The sequence below is a fragment of the Mirounga leonina genome, unplaced genomic scaffold, assembly GCF_011800145.1.
Source record: "Mirounga leonina isolate KUSES-001 unplaced genomic scaffold, KU_Mleo_1.0 Mir_204, whole genome shotgun sequence".
In the NCBI taxonomy this organism is placed as follows: Eukaryota; Metazoa; Chordata; class Mammalia; order Carnivora; family Phocidae; genus Mirounga; species Mirounga leonina.
The window spans coordinates 3,989,836-4,007,686 of NW_023270513.1; the positions used below are offsets into that span (position 1 = coordinate 3,989,836).

Sequence of the window (17,851 nt, forward strand, 5' to 3'; positions counted from 1 at the left end):
ACATTTTTTTAAAACATCAGGTGGCTACCTCACCCAGGCAGAGCCAGATACCTGCACTGTTCAACAGCTGCATTGTTACTGGCAAAGATTTTGCAACATTTTTTTTGTTCAGTCCTGGCATCAAAATTCAGCATCATAGATTTCCAGTGTTTACTTATTTGGCCCTTCCTAGTTTCTCTTTTAGTGGTAGCATAACTCTTATAATTCTTTACTTACATTATAGCTATTTTGGAACCAGCCGGTAGTATGGTTTGGCTTTTCTCTGTTGTTGGCATATAATAAAAATAACGGACAACATTTATTGAGTGATGATCCTGTGCCAGGAACTGTCCTAGGTGCTTTCAATGTGTTAACTCAATCATTTTTCACAGCAGCCCTGTGAGGTAGATACTATTATTATTTCCATTTTAAAAATGAGGAAACTAAAACAGGGAGATTAAGTATCTTGTCCAAAGTCATGTAGGTAGGAAGTGGTTGATCTTGAATTTGAGTTTAGGCAGTCTGGCTCTTCTGCACATAAGCTTAATCACTTTGGTAAACAGCTATGATATACTTCTGTCAACATTTGTTGCTTTTCCTCTCCTTCATAATTTCTTCCACCTCTCCTTCATGCCTATTCCTGTTTCCATTTCATTTATAATGTTGCTGAAATTAGTCTATCTGGTCAGTTTCCTCCTACCTCTTCGCTTATCTTTCGTGCACCACTTTACTACCTTTTCTGTTCGCCTCCCTCCCCTTTGCCATTTTCTAACTTGCATTTAGAAGCTTTTTGGTCAAAAAGGAACTGCCACAGATCCTTCTAGTAGCAACTTTTCTCTCCAGGTTTCTCCTACAATATCTCACCAAACTTTAATCCTTTTCAACTTTCAGGTTATGTGGATTTGGAATAAAGGTTGTTTTTTTGTTTTTTTTTTTTTTAAATCCCCCCCAAAAGGCAAGTAAGTGACCCAGGGCCAAATTTGTACCAACTGACTTCGTGGTGGTCCTCTCCTCTATAAACCCAATTTAGCTACTGTCCTAGCACCTTTGGATTTAGAAGTTATACAGGAATATGTGTGAAAAAGGATCAGGTCAAGAAGGCTCTACTTGTTAATAGAAACAAATCCAGTAACTGTGTGACAAAACTGAAAATGTTATCCAGGAAATAAAATAAATGTGACAGCAGCATAATTCTACACAGTTCTCACTCTTTCCACACCATTTGACATGATAAGCAGTCTCTATTAAAGACAAATGAAGGCTTGAGAGAATAGAAATATGGTAATATTTGCCTGAAAATGAATCAAGAAAAGGGACTATGAATTCATTATGGTGAAAAGTGCTGGAAGGCCACTTTCAGAATTCACAGACCATATTTCCCTTTGGATAATTATATAGTCTAAGGTAAATGAATGGGAGAAGTATAAAGCAGTTCTATTTACCGCCAAGAACCTTAGCTAGTTTATAAACAAAACCTAACATTTGCACTACAGAAGAGTCAAAGTGGTGACTAGGTCCCTGATAATTGCTGTAAGATTAATTCAGTTAGGGAATAAATTGAAGCGACAGGTCAAGATGAACTCAATCTACTTGTTGTTTCCTTTGGACATGCAAAGTCTCATTTTTTGGATCTAAGCTTTTTAGCACCTTTTTCTCTGATGACATAGAATTTTCATGTTCTAAACTATGGTTTTATTCAGTCAAGTATAGATTAGCAAGTCAACATCTTCACTTGGCTAGTGAATTTTTCTTTTATATCACTCTGCTTTTAGGGAAGGAAGTGAATGAGAAGAAACCAAACAATTTCCCAAATTTCCCAGCATATACCCCAGGTTCAGTCCAGATTTGGTCAATATCCAGGACTTTTGGTGATCTTATCCAATTAGAATCAAGGGTTTGCAGAAACACTGTGTAACTCTAAGTGATAGTAGCCAGATTCAATCAGGTCTGGTCTACTGTGCTTACTAAGGCAGAAAGCTATAGACACATTTTTTTTTAAAAGGTTAAAGAATATGTTTAAAACAAATAAAAAGTCTGGTGCAACTGTTCCCTAAACCAGAAAAGTCCATTAACCAGAACATTCCATTCCTGAGCATTCTGGTTAATCAAAAAAATTACTTTTTACTGTAAGCTCTCAATTAATGAACTTAAAAGCCTCAATGGTTTAGACATCAATATTGAGTTGAGGAATTCAATGTACTCTCTTCCTCCACAAGAAAAATAACATTTTATGAATAACTGATGGAAACCGTGTCTGCTCAACCTTTCCAGTTAAATAGAAAAAACACAAAAGCACTGGCAAAGCAGCTGTCTCAGGCTTAATATATATGTATTTGTATTTCTGCACCTGGTCTTGGCACACAAGATGAGTGTCTCAGGAGCCAAAGACTTTATGTGCTTGCATCCCCAACCTACGTAATATACCCCATTAAATTGGCTGGAGTTTATGTTAGGTGTGGATAGGAGGAAATGCCATTCTGCTCAGTGAACTGATCACAACCTCTGCCGAATCAGGAGAGAGGGAAGAGTGCTTCCTTTAAAAATGCAGGGAATGCTTTTCAGACTTTCTGGCTTCTGCTGATGCAAATCTAGGGTAATTTTTTGACATCCAAGAAAAACATATGGGAGCTCCTCAAATGTCCTTTGGCTATAGGATTAAGCCTCTTGACAAATTTTACCATGTATTACTGAAATTGTTCAAAACTTGGATTGAAAACACCTAGGGTTGTTGTCATGTTATATCTATGTTAATTATGGTATCAAAAAGACAAAATATAAAAGGTGGAACACTATTTTTTACACCTTTTCTGCAAACAAATGACTAGCTACATTCTGAAATTTTGTTCACAATTATAATATACATATATTCTACTCAATAGTTTTCAGCTGTAGATTGTGACTTCCTAGCAAAATGATAATTATTTCTACTTTATACAGAGGGAACTTTCATAATTTACCTCATATTTATAAGAAGGTGTCAAGCCCAAGGCAGGGAGTAAAGGGGCCTGGCTGGCACTCGTAGGCCTGGCTGAACAAGACTCAGAATCATTTTGGCCACCCCCAGAAAATGAGCCTTGAAATATAACATTACTCCTAGTCCCCAGTAGTACTGTGGCCTTCCTCTGATACCTCAGTCTTGGCAGTCTGCCTAAGAGGGGACACTGGATGCGATCAATCTGCAGGAGGGTGCTGAGGACTCATTCTGTGCTCTGTCTCTGTACTAAGGGTTGTGGACAATGCAAGATGTCCTGGACCCTGCCCTTCAAAAGATTATGACTGAGTCAAATCGAGCTGTAAGATAAGACAAATACATATTTAAAAAACCCATAAAATGTGCATGAATAAGTGTGAAATTATATGGTATAGACTATGTTTTTCTCAACTTCCAGCCACCTAGCCCTAACCTGGAAGCTTTCTTCTAAGAGGCTCAGAGGACATACGATCTCATTTACTCCCATTAGCTCCATATGAAGTAAGGGAAGAAATGGCTATTCCTCTTTTACAGTTGAAAAACAAAAATGATTTCTATCCCAGGGTACTTAGGGAATTGGCCACATACTATAGAGCTTCTAGGGGTCCTATATTCCTCCCAGTGTTCCCTTCTTTTTTTTTTTTTTTTAAAGATTTTATTTATTTATTTAACAGAGAGAGACACAGTGAGAGAGGGAACACAAGCAGGGGGCAGTGGGAGAGGGAGAAGCAGGCTTCCCGCGGAGCAGGGAGCCCAACGTGGGACTCGATCCCAGGACCCTGGGACCATGACCTGAGCCGAAGGCAGTTGCTTAACGACTGAGTCACCCAGGCGCCCCCAGTGTTCCCTTCCTATCATACACTTTACACTGCTTATTGTAAGTTTCTAAAGCACAATTCTGACAATGTCATTACCCTGCTTAAAAACCCCTCAAGGAGTCCACATGCCTATACGAAAAAAGACCCTTTCTTTAGCATAGTACACAACGCCCTTCATGGTCTTGGCTGGGCCTACTTCCTCAAGTCTCTTATCTCACCATTCCCCTCAAGTACTTAGAATTTAACCACATTAAACTTTTCTCCCTATCCCAAACACAGTATATTCTCTAAGTCTCTGGGGCTTTGCGCGTATGTAGTCTTGGATGTTGAATGACTTCCATCTCCTCTGCCAACCTCTTACCCATCCTTTAAGATCTGGCTGTGAAGACGGCCCTGAAGTTCCACCTTCCTTTTGCAGGCAAAGAAAGTTGATTCCTTTTTTGTACTCCAGCAGTTTATTTAAACCTCTACCACAGTACTTATCAGACTGGCTTGCACATGATTACTTCCTGTACCTGTCTCGTCCACTAGACTTTATAAACTCTTTGAGAGCAAGGACTGTATCTCTTACTCATCTTTATACCTTCAACACCTAGCACAGTGCTTAGCACATGGCAGGCTCTGAAGAAAACATTTTTTTTTTTTATTTTAAAGAATTTATAGGAATGATGAAATGTCTAAAGAATGGAGAATAGGATTCATATTTTTTACCTTGAATAAACGAAAAATAATGTTCAGATTATACATTTACAAATTCAAATGTGATAAACTAGAAAAACACTGGGCCTGATCAGTACCCAAATCAGGAAATTTTAAGGATCCATGACGCATTGCTCCCCTCCTTCTCCCCCGCCACCCCGAAGAACAAACAAACAAATAGAGAAACAAAGCATGGATTTAGGTAGAAGCTGGTTCTGGATCTAGAGACATGTCATTAGTTTGTTTGTTTGTTTTTTTAATGTGTGATAAAATAGGGAGCTTTGCATTAAATATATCCAAAAAATAAAGTTAGATGTGGCAGTTTTGTTTGGTAGACACACTTAAAATTGAAATGACTTGAATCAATTGGCAAAGTGGGTGGATATCACTAGGGTGAAATTTAATACTGAAACAAAGAAGGTAATTCACCGATGTGAGACAAACAAGGAGAGTGGAAGATAGCTGTAAGGTCATATTTGAAGTGGTTCTCAGTACTGCAGCACAGCGATAGACTCCCGGGAGACTGCACAGACCATCTTGATGCTACGAAATAAAAACCTAGTGCTTCAAACCAGTGGACAGGCTTTAAATGTAGAAAGAACCATCTGGTGGTACGTTTGTCTCTGTAGTGACAAACACATGCACAGATAGCGATTGCTGTCCATTGTGTCATCTTTAAATATTGAAGACAGAGATGTAACAATGGCATGAAGGAATATCAAGATATGCATGTTCAGGCATAGGTTAGATCTGTAGCTCTTTTTTTTTTTTTTTTAAGTCAGCTCTATGCCAAATGTGGGGCTTGAATTCATGACCCGGAGATCAAGGGTCACATGCTCTACTGACTGAGCCAGCCAGGCGCCCCAGATCTGTAGTTTTTAAAGTTCTCTTGAGCAGCAGACTGTTTTTTTTTTTTTAAATGAATTTTTATGTGGAATCCCAATATAGAAAACAAACAAAATCAACACTGCTCTGGTTAAAGCGTGAGTGGACACTTGGGGGCGGGGGTTCCAGAACCCTATATACTTAGCTACCCCTTTACTTCCTGTAGTTGCCACTGAGACATCTTAAGGAATCCTGGGATAGATACTGCAGAAAGGTCTCTACATGGAGAGAGAGATTAGAATAGATGACTTCTGGTTCTTCCTGACTCTGAAAGTCTATAATATGATAATCCTCTCTCTAATATTCAAGATCAGTCAGGAAATCAGGATTTTATTCCACTATGGAAGAGTCCAGTAGAGGACAATACAAATAACTAAGGGTTTGAGAAATAATCTTAATGATTACTTATTGGGCACAGGTAACAAAAGAGGTCTATCCCTTCCTTCCTCCCTCAACATATAAATTTGTACTGAGCACTCACTCTGTTCTATATATACTCTGGGAATAAAGATGAACAGATCATACAGATAAGCCTATTCTCAAGGACTTCACAGTGTGTGTGTGTGGGGGGGCAGGCTATGTGGAAGCAGGTGAAAAATACAAAAACAAACAAGAAAACAACATCCTGTGACAAGTGACATCACAAAAACAACACACAGTAATGTGATCGAGAGTAACAGGGTGTGTGTGAGCGTTACTTCAGATAGGTTGGTCAGGAAAGATTCTCTGAGTAGGTGATATTTAGACAAAGACCTGAAAAGTGAAAAGAAACTCACCCATACTGAGATGGAGAAGTCTTCCAGGCAGAGAGAACAGCATTGCAAAAGCTCTGAGGCAGGAAAGAACTTCCTTGGCCTATTTGAGAAGCTGAAAGGCCAGTGTGGCTGGAACACAGTTAATGAAGGAGAGCAGTACAAGATGAGTTCTGATGGGACCAAATCCCAGGGGCCGTCACAAAGAGTGTGGCCTTTATCCTTAGTGAGATGGGAAGCCTTTGGAGGCTTGTGAGCAGAGGAGGGGTAGGATTTGATTTAAACTACCGTTTATTCCATGAAGGGATGTTGTACAGGTCGTCCCTGGCACAAGGAGAATGAGCTGAGCTGCATCGGGAGAAATTTGGTAGCACGGAGGAAATTTGGAAGAATTGTTGCCAAGAGAGGCTGAAGAGTTTTGTTTTATGGCGTAAAGCTAATTTCTTGGCATGATTTAACAAGCAGCCAGAAAGATAATTTCTTTAGCCTTCTCACAGCTGTCAGCTTTGAGAATTTATCCTTGGTGTCACAGTCACTGGGAGAGCTGAGGCTCATATTTAAGTCTCCTCTCAATGCTTCTTTCACTAAATTAATTGCTTCTAAATTGCTTACAGCAAAGCAGCGAAAGATGGCAGAAATACAGTACTTCCTTTTTCAAAGACTCCTGAAAATGTGATTTTTCTCTGTTAAGAACCTACCTTAGTACTTGCTTATGAGTTAGTTTACCAGCCAGTTTCCTCCTGGCATCTGAACCTCAAATCCCAACCTTAAGTCAGTCTGGCCACCTGTTTTTTCTGTTCCCAAAGCTAGGATGGTCAAGTGCTATTGGAACAAACCATGTAACTGCAGGGGTACCCCATTACACATTTATGGTTCCCAATCACAGGTGGGTCTTCAAGGCTGCTCAGTAATAATTTACTTCCCTCTAGCTGTCTCTTTCTCACTCCTTACAATGGATACTACAATCTCACTAAGACCCAAGAGCTCCTGATCATAACTCCATCGCATTCACAATAAAATCCAAAGTCCTACCATGGTCCACAAGGCCTTGCATGACATGGCCCTTATCAATTCCTCTGTCCTCTCCTGCCCCTGTCCTCATTACTGACTTTGCTCCGGCCACAAGGGCCTTCTTGCTCTTCCTAAGAACATCAAATGGATAATGTTGTGCATCTGCAGTTATATGGTTTGCTTCTGAGGAACCGCCAGATTGTTTTCCAAAGTGGCTGTACCATTTTACATTCCGACTAGCAGTGTGTGAGGGTTAGTTATAATTTCGCCTGTCCTCACGTGCATTTGGCATCATCTGTCTAGTTGATTCTAGCCATCCTGGTGGGTGTGAAGTGGTATCTTACTGTAGTTTTGCTCTGCGCTTCCCTAATGACCAATGATGTTGAACATCTTTCCATGTGCTCATTGGCCATTTGTACATCTTCTTGGTATAAGGATCTATTCAAGTCCTTTGCCCATATTTTAACTGGGCTATTTGTCTTTTTATTGCTGAGTTGGAAGAGTTCTTTATATATTCTGGACACAAACCTCTGAACAGATACAGGCACATCCGTTTTATTGCACTTTACTGTGCTCCACAGATAATGACTTTTTTTAAAACAAATTGAAGGTTTATGGTGGAAACAGCGAGAGAACTAGAATTAGAAGTGGAGCCTGAAGATGCGACTGAATTGCCACAATCTCGTGATAAAACTTATGGACAAGGAATTGCTTCTTATGGATGAGCATAGAAAGTGGTTCCTTGCGATGGAATCTACTCCTGGTGAAGATGCTGTGTAGACTGTTGAAATGGCAACAAAAGATTTAGAATATTACATCAACTTAGTTGATAAAGCAGCGGCAGGGTTTGACAGGATTGACTCTAATTTTGAAACAAGTTCTACTGTGGGTAAAATGCTATCAAACAGCCTCATGTGCTAGAGAAATCGTTGAAAGGAAGAGCCCATATTGTGTGGCAAACTTCATCATTGTCTTCTTTTAAGAAACTGCCACGGCCACCCCAACCTTCAGCAACCACCACCCCGATCAGTTGGCAGCCATCGACACTGAGGCAAAACCCTCCACTGGCAAAAAAGAGTATGACTCACTGAAAGCTCAGATGATGGTTAGAATTTTTTAGCAATAAAGTGTTTTTAAATTAAATATATACATTTTTTTAGACATAATTTGTTATTGCAAACTTGGAAGACTACAGTATAAACATACATTTTTATATGCACTGGGAAACCAAAAAAATTCACTTGACTCCCTTTATTGTGATATTTGCATTACTGCAGTGGTCTAGAACAGAACCTGCAATACCTCCAAGGTATGCCTGTGTATGATTTGGAAATGTTTTCTCTCATTCTATTGGCTGTCTTTTCACTTTCTTGATGGTGTTCTTTGAAGCCCCGGAGGACTTAATCTTGATGAGGTCCAATCTATTTATTTTTTTCTTTTGTTGCTTGTGCTTTTGGTGATATATCTAAGAAGGCTTTGCCAAAGCCAAGGTTATGATGATTTGCTCCAATGCTTTCTTCTAAGAGTTTTATAATTTTAGCTCTTACACTTAGGTCTATGATCTATTTTAAATTGTTATATATGGTAGGAAGTAGAGGTCCAAATTCATTCTTTTGCATGTGGATCCGGTTGTCCCAGCACCATTTGTTGAAAAGACTATTCTTTCCCTATTGAATTGTCTTAGTACCTTTGTCAAAAATCAATTGACCATAAATGTGAGGGTTTATTTCTGGACTCTCAATTCTATTCCATTGATCTATATGTCTAACCTTATGCCAGCACCACACTGTCTTGATTACAGTGTGAGTCCTCCAACTTTGTTCTTTCTCAAGATTGTTTTGACTTTCTGTAGGTCCCCTGCATTTCCATATGTATTTTAGGATCAGCTTGTCAATTTCTACAAAAAGCCAGCTAGGATTTTGTAGGGACTGTGTTGAATCTGTAGATCAACTTGGCAGTGTTGCCATCTTAACAATATTAAGTTTTCTGATCAACGAACATGGGATCCCACTACACATTATTTATATGATTCATAGTTACAAGGAACTAATGTGTAACAGACAATTTTTAAAGGTGGGATCAAAGGAATTTTTTTGCGGCTTTATTAAGATATGATTTAGATACCATAAAATTTATCCATATTAAGTATACAATTCAATGATTTTTAATAAATTTACTGAGTTAGGCAGCCATCACCATAATTTAGTTTTAGAACATTTTTATCCCTCCACTAAGAGTCCTCATACCTGTTACAGTTAATCCCTATTCTTACCCCCAGAGCCAGGAAACTACTAACCTACTGTCTGTATAGATTTGTCTTTCTGAACATTTCATATAAATGGAATTATACCTTATGTGGTCTTTTCTATCTGGCTTCTTTTACTTAGCATATTTTTTCTTTTTTTAAAGATTTATTTATTTTGAGAGAGAGAGAGAGAGAGAGAGGGAGAATGCATGAGCCGGGGGAGGGGAAGAGGGGGAGAGAGAAAATTTCCAGCAGACTCCCTGCTGAGCACGGAGCCTGATGTGGGGTTCAATCTCACAACCCTGAGATCATGACCTGAGCTGAAACCAAGAGTTGGATGCTCAACTGATTGAGTCACCCAAGCGCCCCTACTTAAGATAATTTTTTAAATTAATAGAGCTTTCTAGGACAGTTTTAGATTTACAGAAAAACTGAACAGATAGAACAGAGAGTTTCCATATACCCTCTCCCCCACATATAGTTTCCCCTATTAACATCTTGCATTAGCCTGGTACATTTGTTGCAATACTGATATATTATTATTAAAGTCCATAGCTTACATTAGGGTTCACTCTTAGTGTTGTATGAGTTTTGACAAATATATGATGTCATGTAGCCACAATTACAGAATCATACAGAATAGTTTCACTGCCCTAAAAATCCCCTGTGCTCTGCCTAAGTATTCCTCCCCTCCTCTCCAACCCCCTGGTAATCACTAATTTTTTTTTTTTTACTCTCTCTATAGTTTTGCCTTTTTCAGAATGTCAGATAGTTGAAGTCATACAGTATGTAGTCTTTTCAGGTTGGCTTCTTTCACTTAACAATATGCATTTAAAATTTCTCCATTTCTTTTTGTGGCTCGATAGCTCAATTTTTAAAATTACAGCTTTACTGAGGTGTAACTGACATACAAAATTGTAAGATATTTAAAGTGGACATTGTGGTGATTGGATACACATACACATTGTGAAAGGAGAGCCCCCATCTAATTAACACATCTATCATCTCACATATTTATCTTTTTTTTTGGTGAGAATATTTAAGTTCTAACCTCTTAGCTAATTTCAATCCTACAATACAGGATAGATCATTTTTTTATTGCTGAATAATATTCCATTGTATAGATATAACAGTTTACTTATCCATTTACCATTGATGGACATCTTGGTTGCTTCTAAATCTTGGCCATTATGAAAAAAAAAAAGCTGCTATAAACATTTGTGTGCAGGTTTTTGTGTGGACATCAGTTTTCAACTCAATTGGCTAAATACCTATGAGCACGATTGCTGAGCATAATATTTTTGAGGCTCATTCAATTTGTCACATGTATCAGTATTTCATTCCTTTTAAAATCCTTGAATAGTATTCTATTATATGGACATACTACATTTTTTTATCCATACACTAGTTGATGGAAATTTGAGTTGTTCTCACTTTCTGTTTATTATGAATAACCAAATAGAATAGAGCAGAATAGACAAGCTATGAACACTTATGTGCAAGTCTTTGTGTAGACATATGTTTTCATTTCAATTGGGAGTGGAATTGGTGGTATGTATGATAAATTTATGTTTAACTTATTAAGAAACTGTTAAACTGTTCTCCAAAGTGTCTGTTAAAATAAGCCTTGCACCTGCCCTGCTGTCTCCCTCCAACCGTGGAGATCCTTCTCCTAGTCCTCAGATCAATTTCCTGGGTGTTCCAAGTGATCTGACCTCAATATGGCTGTGTTATAGGGACAAGGAAAGCTTAGGGTCCCCCTACTTCTCCACCATCTTAACTCCCTCCCCCTAAACTGTTCTCCAAAGTGTCTGTACCACTCTACATTCCCACCAGAAACATATAAGGGTTCCTGTTTCTCGACATCTTTGCCAACATATACTGCCTATCTTTTTTATTACAGCCATTCTAGTGGGTGTGTAGTGGTATCTCATTGTGGTTCTAATTTGCATTTCCCTATGATTAATGATATTGAGCATGTTCTCACATGCTTATTAACTATTCATATATTTTCTTTGGTGAAATGTCTATTCAAATCCCTTCCCATTGTTAAATTGGGTTGTCTGTGTTGTTGTTATTGAATTTTAAGAGTTGTATATTCTGGATACAAGTCCTTTATCAGATATGTAATTTGCAAATATTTTCTCCCAGTTTATGAGTTGTCTTTTTATCTTCATAATGATGTCTCTTGAAGTACAAAAGTTTTTAATTTCTATGAAGTCCAGTTTGTCAATTTTTTTGTTGTTTTATGGATCATGCTTTTGTTGTTGTACCCAAGAAATCATTGCTTTACCAAGGTCTTAATGGTTTTCTTCTACATTTTCTTTTGTAAGTTTTATAGTTTTAGCTCTTACACTTAGGCCTCTTAGCCATTTTTAGATAACTTTTGTGTATTGTATGAAATAAGGGTCTAATTTTATCTTTTTGCATGTGTATATCCAATTGCCCCAGTACCACTTGTTGAATCTCACCATATATTTTTAAAGGCTTTAAAAAGAAGTGTTTTTCTAACTTTGATTGTGAAAACTTTCAAGCCTACAGAAGAGTTAGAAGAATAGTACAACAAGTAGTCAGTCATCTTACACTTAGATTCACAAACAGTTACTAATTTCCCATTATTTGTTCTCTCCAGACACACACACACACACACTCTGCTGAGTCATTTGAAAGTAAGCTACAAATATGAGGACACTTCACTCCTAAATACTTCACCATGCATCTCCTAAGAAAAAGAAGTCTTCCACATTGTCACATCTAAGAAATCAGTATTAATTTAATAATGTCATCTAATAATATAGTATAAATTCAAATTTACCCAGTTATTCCAAAAATGTCTTTCATAGCTCTTTATGATCCTCCACCCCCCGATTCAGAATCCATTCAAGGTTGGCACATTGTATTTGATTGCTAGAGCTCATGGTTCTTTGTCAATCTAGAACAATTCCTTTACCTTCTTTTGTATTTCATGATAGTGGCTTTTTGAAGAGTCCAGGCCAGTTAACTTGGTGGAAGTCTCACAGTCTAGGCTTGTCTAACTGTTATTTTCATATTTAGATTCAGGTTAAACATCTTTGGCAAGAATACTTCATAAATGATGCTCTGTACTTCTTATTACATCAGGAGGCACAATGTCAGGTTGTCCTGGTATTGACAATGCTGGGTTTAATCACTTGTTTAACCTAGTGACTGCTAGATTTTCCCATTGTAAATGGACATTTCCCCTTAGTAATTGAGCAAGGAACCTGTGGGGTGATAATTTGAGACTGTGTGAATATCCTGTTCCCCAAGAGCTTTTTACTCAATGGTTTTAGCATCCATTTGATAATCATGTCAAAATCAATGATTATACTGGGAGTTGTAAAATAGTGATTTTCTATTCTATCTTCCTTTTATATTTATTAGCTAGTATTCTGCTAGAAAAAAAGATCTTTCTCCCTTTTTCCCCCTTCTCTCTCTACTGAATATCACTATGGACTAATGGATTATTATGATTATTGTTGTTGCTATAATCCATTTCCATTAATAGTTTCACAATTTCAAAAAAGTACATTATTTCCTAGCTCAGTCAACAGAAAAAGTCTAACAGCAGCATGCATCAGTAGCAATGAGCATACCTAGTGCCTAGACTGTGGTAATGAAATACTGTTTCCTACCAATAGGAACCAGGGCTTTGAAGAGAAATGGCTGATTCCAGGGCTGGAGTGGGGACAGTTCAATGTGAACTGGGGAAATTTTGTTCACCAGAAAGCAAAGGTACATTAAAGAAGTGATGGGGTCATGTAAAAAAATACATAGGCGCCGGCTTGGAGGAGATCTCATTGGCCAAATCTGGGATAATGTGAGCACTAAAAAGAGGGGTGCCCGGGTGGCTCAGCCTGTTAAGTATCTGCCTTCAGCTCAGGTCATGATCTCAGGGTCCTGGGATCGAGCCCTGAGTTGGGCTCCCTGGTCAGCAGGGAGTCTGCCTCTCCCTCAGTCCCTCCCCCCGCTTATGTTCTCTCTCAAATAAATAAATAAAATCTTTTTTTTTTTTTAAGTGCTTCTTCTTCTTCTTCGTTTTATTTTAAGTAGGCTCCATGCCCAGCATGGAGCCCAATGCAGGGCTCAATTCCACAACCCTGAGATCATGACCTGAGCCGAAATCAAGAGTCAGACGCTTAACTGACTGAGACACCCAGGCGCCCCCTGGCGATAACTGTTTAAAACAAAAGAAAGAATCGAGGTACATTTACCAGTATCAAATGCCGGTCAAGTAAGATGAAGATTAGAAATTACTTGTCTCTCGTGAACCTGGTAAAAGGAGTTCCAGTGGAACAGACAGTTGCGGAGTAAATGGGAAAGAAAGAAATGGAAGAAGCAGGCAATTTTATGGAAAATGGAAGGAAAGAAATAGTAGCTTGAGGGAGATAAGGTCAAGGGAAGTTTAATTTAGGGAGGTTGGGAAGAAATACCAAACAAAGATAACATTATAAACCTTTTTACTTCTTATGTTTGAATAATCTTTAAAGGTCACAATATACAGGCACATGGATATTCTTGAAACAACCCTTAGGGTTGGTATTATTATGACTCTCATTGTATACATGGGGACACTGAGGCTCAGAAAGATGAAGTGTCTTGCCCCAGATGTCACAGATAGTGAGCCACATTTGTGTGTGCCTGCTGGGTTCCACCCACTGGTTAAGCCCTAAAATTACCAAGACAGATAAAATGTGGCCACTAACACATATAACCTGACCCGTCTCCAATCCACGTCTTCCTCTCCCACAGTTTTACGTTCTTTTTCAGCTTGTCTTAGGCAGGCCATGGTAAGCCATGAACCTCGTTTGTTCTTGCTTGGGATAAGAGAAGAAAGCCTAGCACAAGAGGGCAAATTGTATTATTAGTAACAATGAAGTTGAGTATGTTGAGGACCGAGAAGGGTCTGTTGGATTTGGCAGTCAGGTGATTACTGGTATATTTTCAGTGGTGTCAGAAGAGCAAACTGAGGAGCAAATGAATGATGAGAACGTAAAGGCAGCAGAGAGAGAGAGACAGAGAGAGAGAAGGGGAGTTATAGATGAGGCCTGGTACAATATGGATAATTTTAAAGGCACTTCCTTTTGGGGTGCCTGGGTGGCTCAGTGCCAGCAGTGTGTCAAAGCCAGCTAGTGAGTGCTGATTATTAAATATTCAGGAATTTCGCAAGCCCTTTTGAGAGTATTTATATCATCAAAATTAGCAAATACTACAAGTTTAGGGCTTTATTTTTTCAGAGATCTGGGTTGCCAGCATATTACTTGTTACTGTTTCTATAAAATGACACATGTTCAGTAAAATATATTCAACTACTCAAACTTTAACAAAAAGTGCAATGACCTGAAACCTCACTACCAAGAAAAAAACCAAAAACACTGTTTCTTAGGAGCAAAGTCTTATTTAATGGAAAAAATACATTGCTGCTTTATAACCTTCCATAATGTGCCATGGATATCTTTCCATGTCAATTAAGTATAGAGCTATGTCATAATTTTTAATGGCTGTATAGTATTCCATTGTGTGTATCTACCATGACTATTTTATTGTTGAGCATTTTAGGTTGTTTTTGCTATCATGATGCTGAGACCAACATCATTACATGTATTTTTAAAAAGCATTTGTATAATTTTCTATCTCCTTTGGGGTAAATTCTCAGAACACTGCTGACTCATAAAATATGTTTATTTTTCATTTTGATACATATTGCTCAACTCTCCTCTGTAAAGTCCCCCAAAATTTACATTCCCACCAGTAAGTACAAGAGAGTGCCTGTTTCCCCACAGCCTTGGTAACATTGTGTTAATCTTTTATATCTTTGCCAATCTCACAGATAAGCAACAAAAACACATGATTCTTTGTTCATGTCCTTGGTTATCAGTGAAAATGAACATCTTTTTATAACAAATGTTTATTGCCCATTTGTATGTCTTTTGATAACTGCCTTTTCATGGCCTTTTCCCATTTTTCTCATGTGGAAGACTTTTGCTTTTTGCCCTTTCCTTAAAACAGTTTCCTTCCTTAGATTCCTATACATCACAGTTGACCCTTGAACAGTATGGGTTTGAACTGTGTGCATCCACTTATATACATATTTTTAAAATAAACATAGTATAGATTATACATTTTCTCTTCCTTATGATTTTCTTAGTAACATTTTCTTTTCTCTAGCTTATTTTATTGTAAGAATACAGTATAAAATGCAAACAACACACAAAATATGTGTTAATCGACTGTATTATCAGTAAGGCTTCTGATCAACAGCTGGCTATTAGCAAAGTTTTGGGGAAGTCAAAAGTTATATGCGACACCTGAAGCTAATGTAACATTGTGTGTCAAATATACCAAAAAAACCTCCCACAACCCATTATATGCAGATATTTGACGGTGCAAGGGGTGAGTGCCCCTAACCTCCATGTTGTTCAAGGGTCAACTATACTTCTTTCTGGGTCCTCTCCTACAATGTTGCCAGTTCTTTCTCTGGTTTCTCCCCCTCTGTTTGCCCCTTAAATGTTGATACCCTCTTCTCTTCTGTTCTACCCACTTTTCCCCTGTGATCTCATGCATTCCTATGATCTTAATTAAAATCTCTAACAACATGAATAATCCCAATGGTAATAGTGATAGTAATAATTGCAAACATTTATTGAATTCTAGGTACTGTAATTACTGCTTATATGGAAGAGCTCAGCTATTCCTCACAGGAAGCATGTAAGGCAGACACTAGCATGAAGCTCCATCTTACAGAAGAGGAAACAGAGTCAAGAAAATTTTAACTGGCTTGTCCAAAGTCACAAAGTTAGTAGGTAGAGAGCTGCTGGGACCAAACTCAAGTCTTGTCTGGTGCCAAGTATACTTTATTACATCCCATGATGGTATGCTATGTCCTGTCAACATTAGAGGTTGTCAAACTATGGCCCACAGGCCAAATCCAGCCTAATGTGTTTTTGTTAGTAAAGTTTTATTGGAACACAGCCATACCCATTCATTAAATACTATGTATGGCAGCTCTGAGGCGACAAGAGCAAAGTTAAACATGTATGGATAGAGACCTTATGACCCGCAAGGTCGAAAATATTTACTATCTGGACCATTACAGAAAAAGTTTATCTACTTCTGATGTATACGTAGATAATTTCAAAAATCTACATCTTTGTCACTGACCTATCTTCTGAGCTCTCAATCTGCTTATTGACTGGACACCTTCAGCCCATAAATACTTCAATCTCAACATTCTCAAAACTGGACTCTAATGCACCAGTTCCTGCCATTCCTGACCTCATACTCTACGCCCAGGGATGTGACTGCATACTGCCAGTCCTTACTTTTATACCCATGGCAGACATTGCTAATTGATCACATTACTCTTTCCCATTAAGCTCAGAGACGGCTTCAGAATCTTTCCTAGCACAGCCTTTTATGAAGGCCTGGCATGAGATTGGCAGTGGGAGGTACAAAGAAGGGGTTGGAGTCAAAAACCATTTTGGAGGTAGAACTGAGTAGGATGTAGAGATGATGGAGGCCCATGTTTCTAGCTTTTGTCTGGGTAGATGGGGATATCTTTGATTGGTAGTTACTATCAATCAAATGGAGTCAGCACATGACATAAAAGCTTTTTGCCGTCCCTGTACACAGCCACACCCAGCTTCTCACTGGTCTTGGAATCTGACCAAGCCTTTCACAATTCCATGTACCTGCACATGATTCTTCACCCCAGAATGCCATACTCCCCTGCTCCGCCTGGCAATTCCTTCTACGTCTGACAACCAGCTTAAATGTCACTACCATGAAGCTTTCCCTATGTGGATTAGTCATTTCTACATGGTGCCCCCACCAGTTCAGAACTCTATTGTAGAACCAGTACATAATATATACATTATACTGTATCTATCCTTCCTAGATTGGTCTGTCTAATCCACGAAACCAGGAGCTTCCTAAAAGCATGGCACAGATCTTACTTTTCTTTGTGTCCCTGAGATCTAGCAGTATCCAGGACATAGCAGAATGTCAGTATGGTAAATCGAAAGGAGGATAAAATCATGTAGGTATCACTGTCTAGCCAGACCAAAGCTTGGTACATAGTTCTTGACTCCAGCACCTTCTTTGTACCTCCCACTGCCAATCTGAGGTCAGGCCTTCATTATTTACACTCTGGATTATTGCCATAATTTCCCTGCCTTTAGTCTTGGCCCCTCACATCGGCCCCCTATGCTAATTCCCTCATTCAACAAATATCTATGAGTGTCTACTAGATGTTCTTTGTCTTCATCGAGCTTGTATTCTAGGAGAGGGAAACACAACCATCAGAATGATGCAGCTCTGACCGTGTCATTTTCCTTGAAACCTTCAGGGGCTCTTCCTTGTCTATAGTCCAAACTATGTGAACATGGTGCATAAAGCCTTCCATGACCCAGCCCTTACACACTCTAATTTCACCTTTGTATTCTGTACTCTACCAATACTGAAATGCATACAC

At 38.6% G+C, this 17,851-nt stretch overlaps 1 protein-coding gene across 6 annotated transcripts in view; it reads right to left on the minus strand.

Annotated features, from left to right (window-relative positions):
• The window catches only part of HDAC8 (histone deacetylase 8), a 214,356-nt gene that overhangs the window by 162,479 nt on the left and 34,026 nt on the right, over positions 1-17,851 (minus strand). For 5 of the 6 annotated variants that reach the window (XM_035028751.1, XM_035028752.1, XM_035028753.1 and 2 more), the window contains exon 5: positions 6,129-6,236. The exons of the other annotated variant lie outside the window; for it this stretch is intronic. In XM_035028751.1, coding sequence (XP_034884642.1) covers positions 6,129-6,236 — 108 coding nt within the window. The remainder of the gene's footprint in view (positions 1-6,128; positions 6,237-17,851) is intronic. 6 annotated transcript variants of the gene reach the window in all.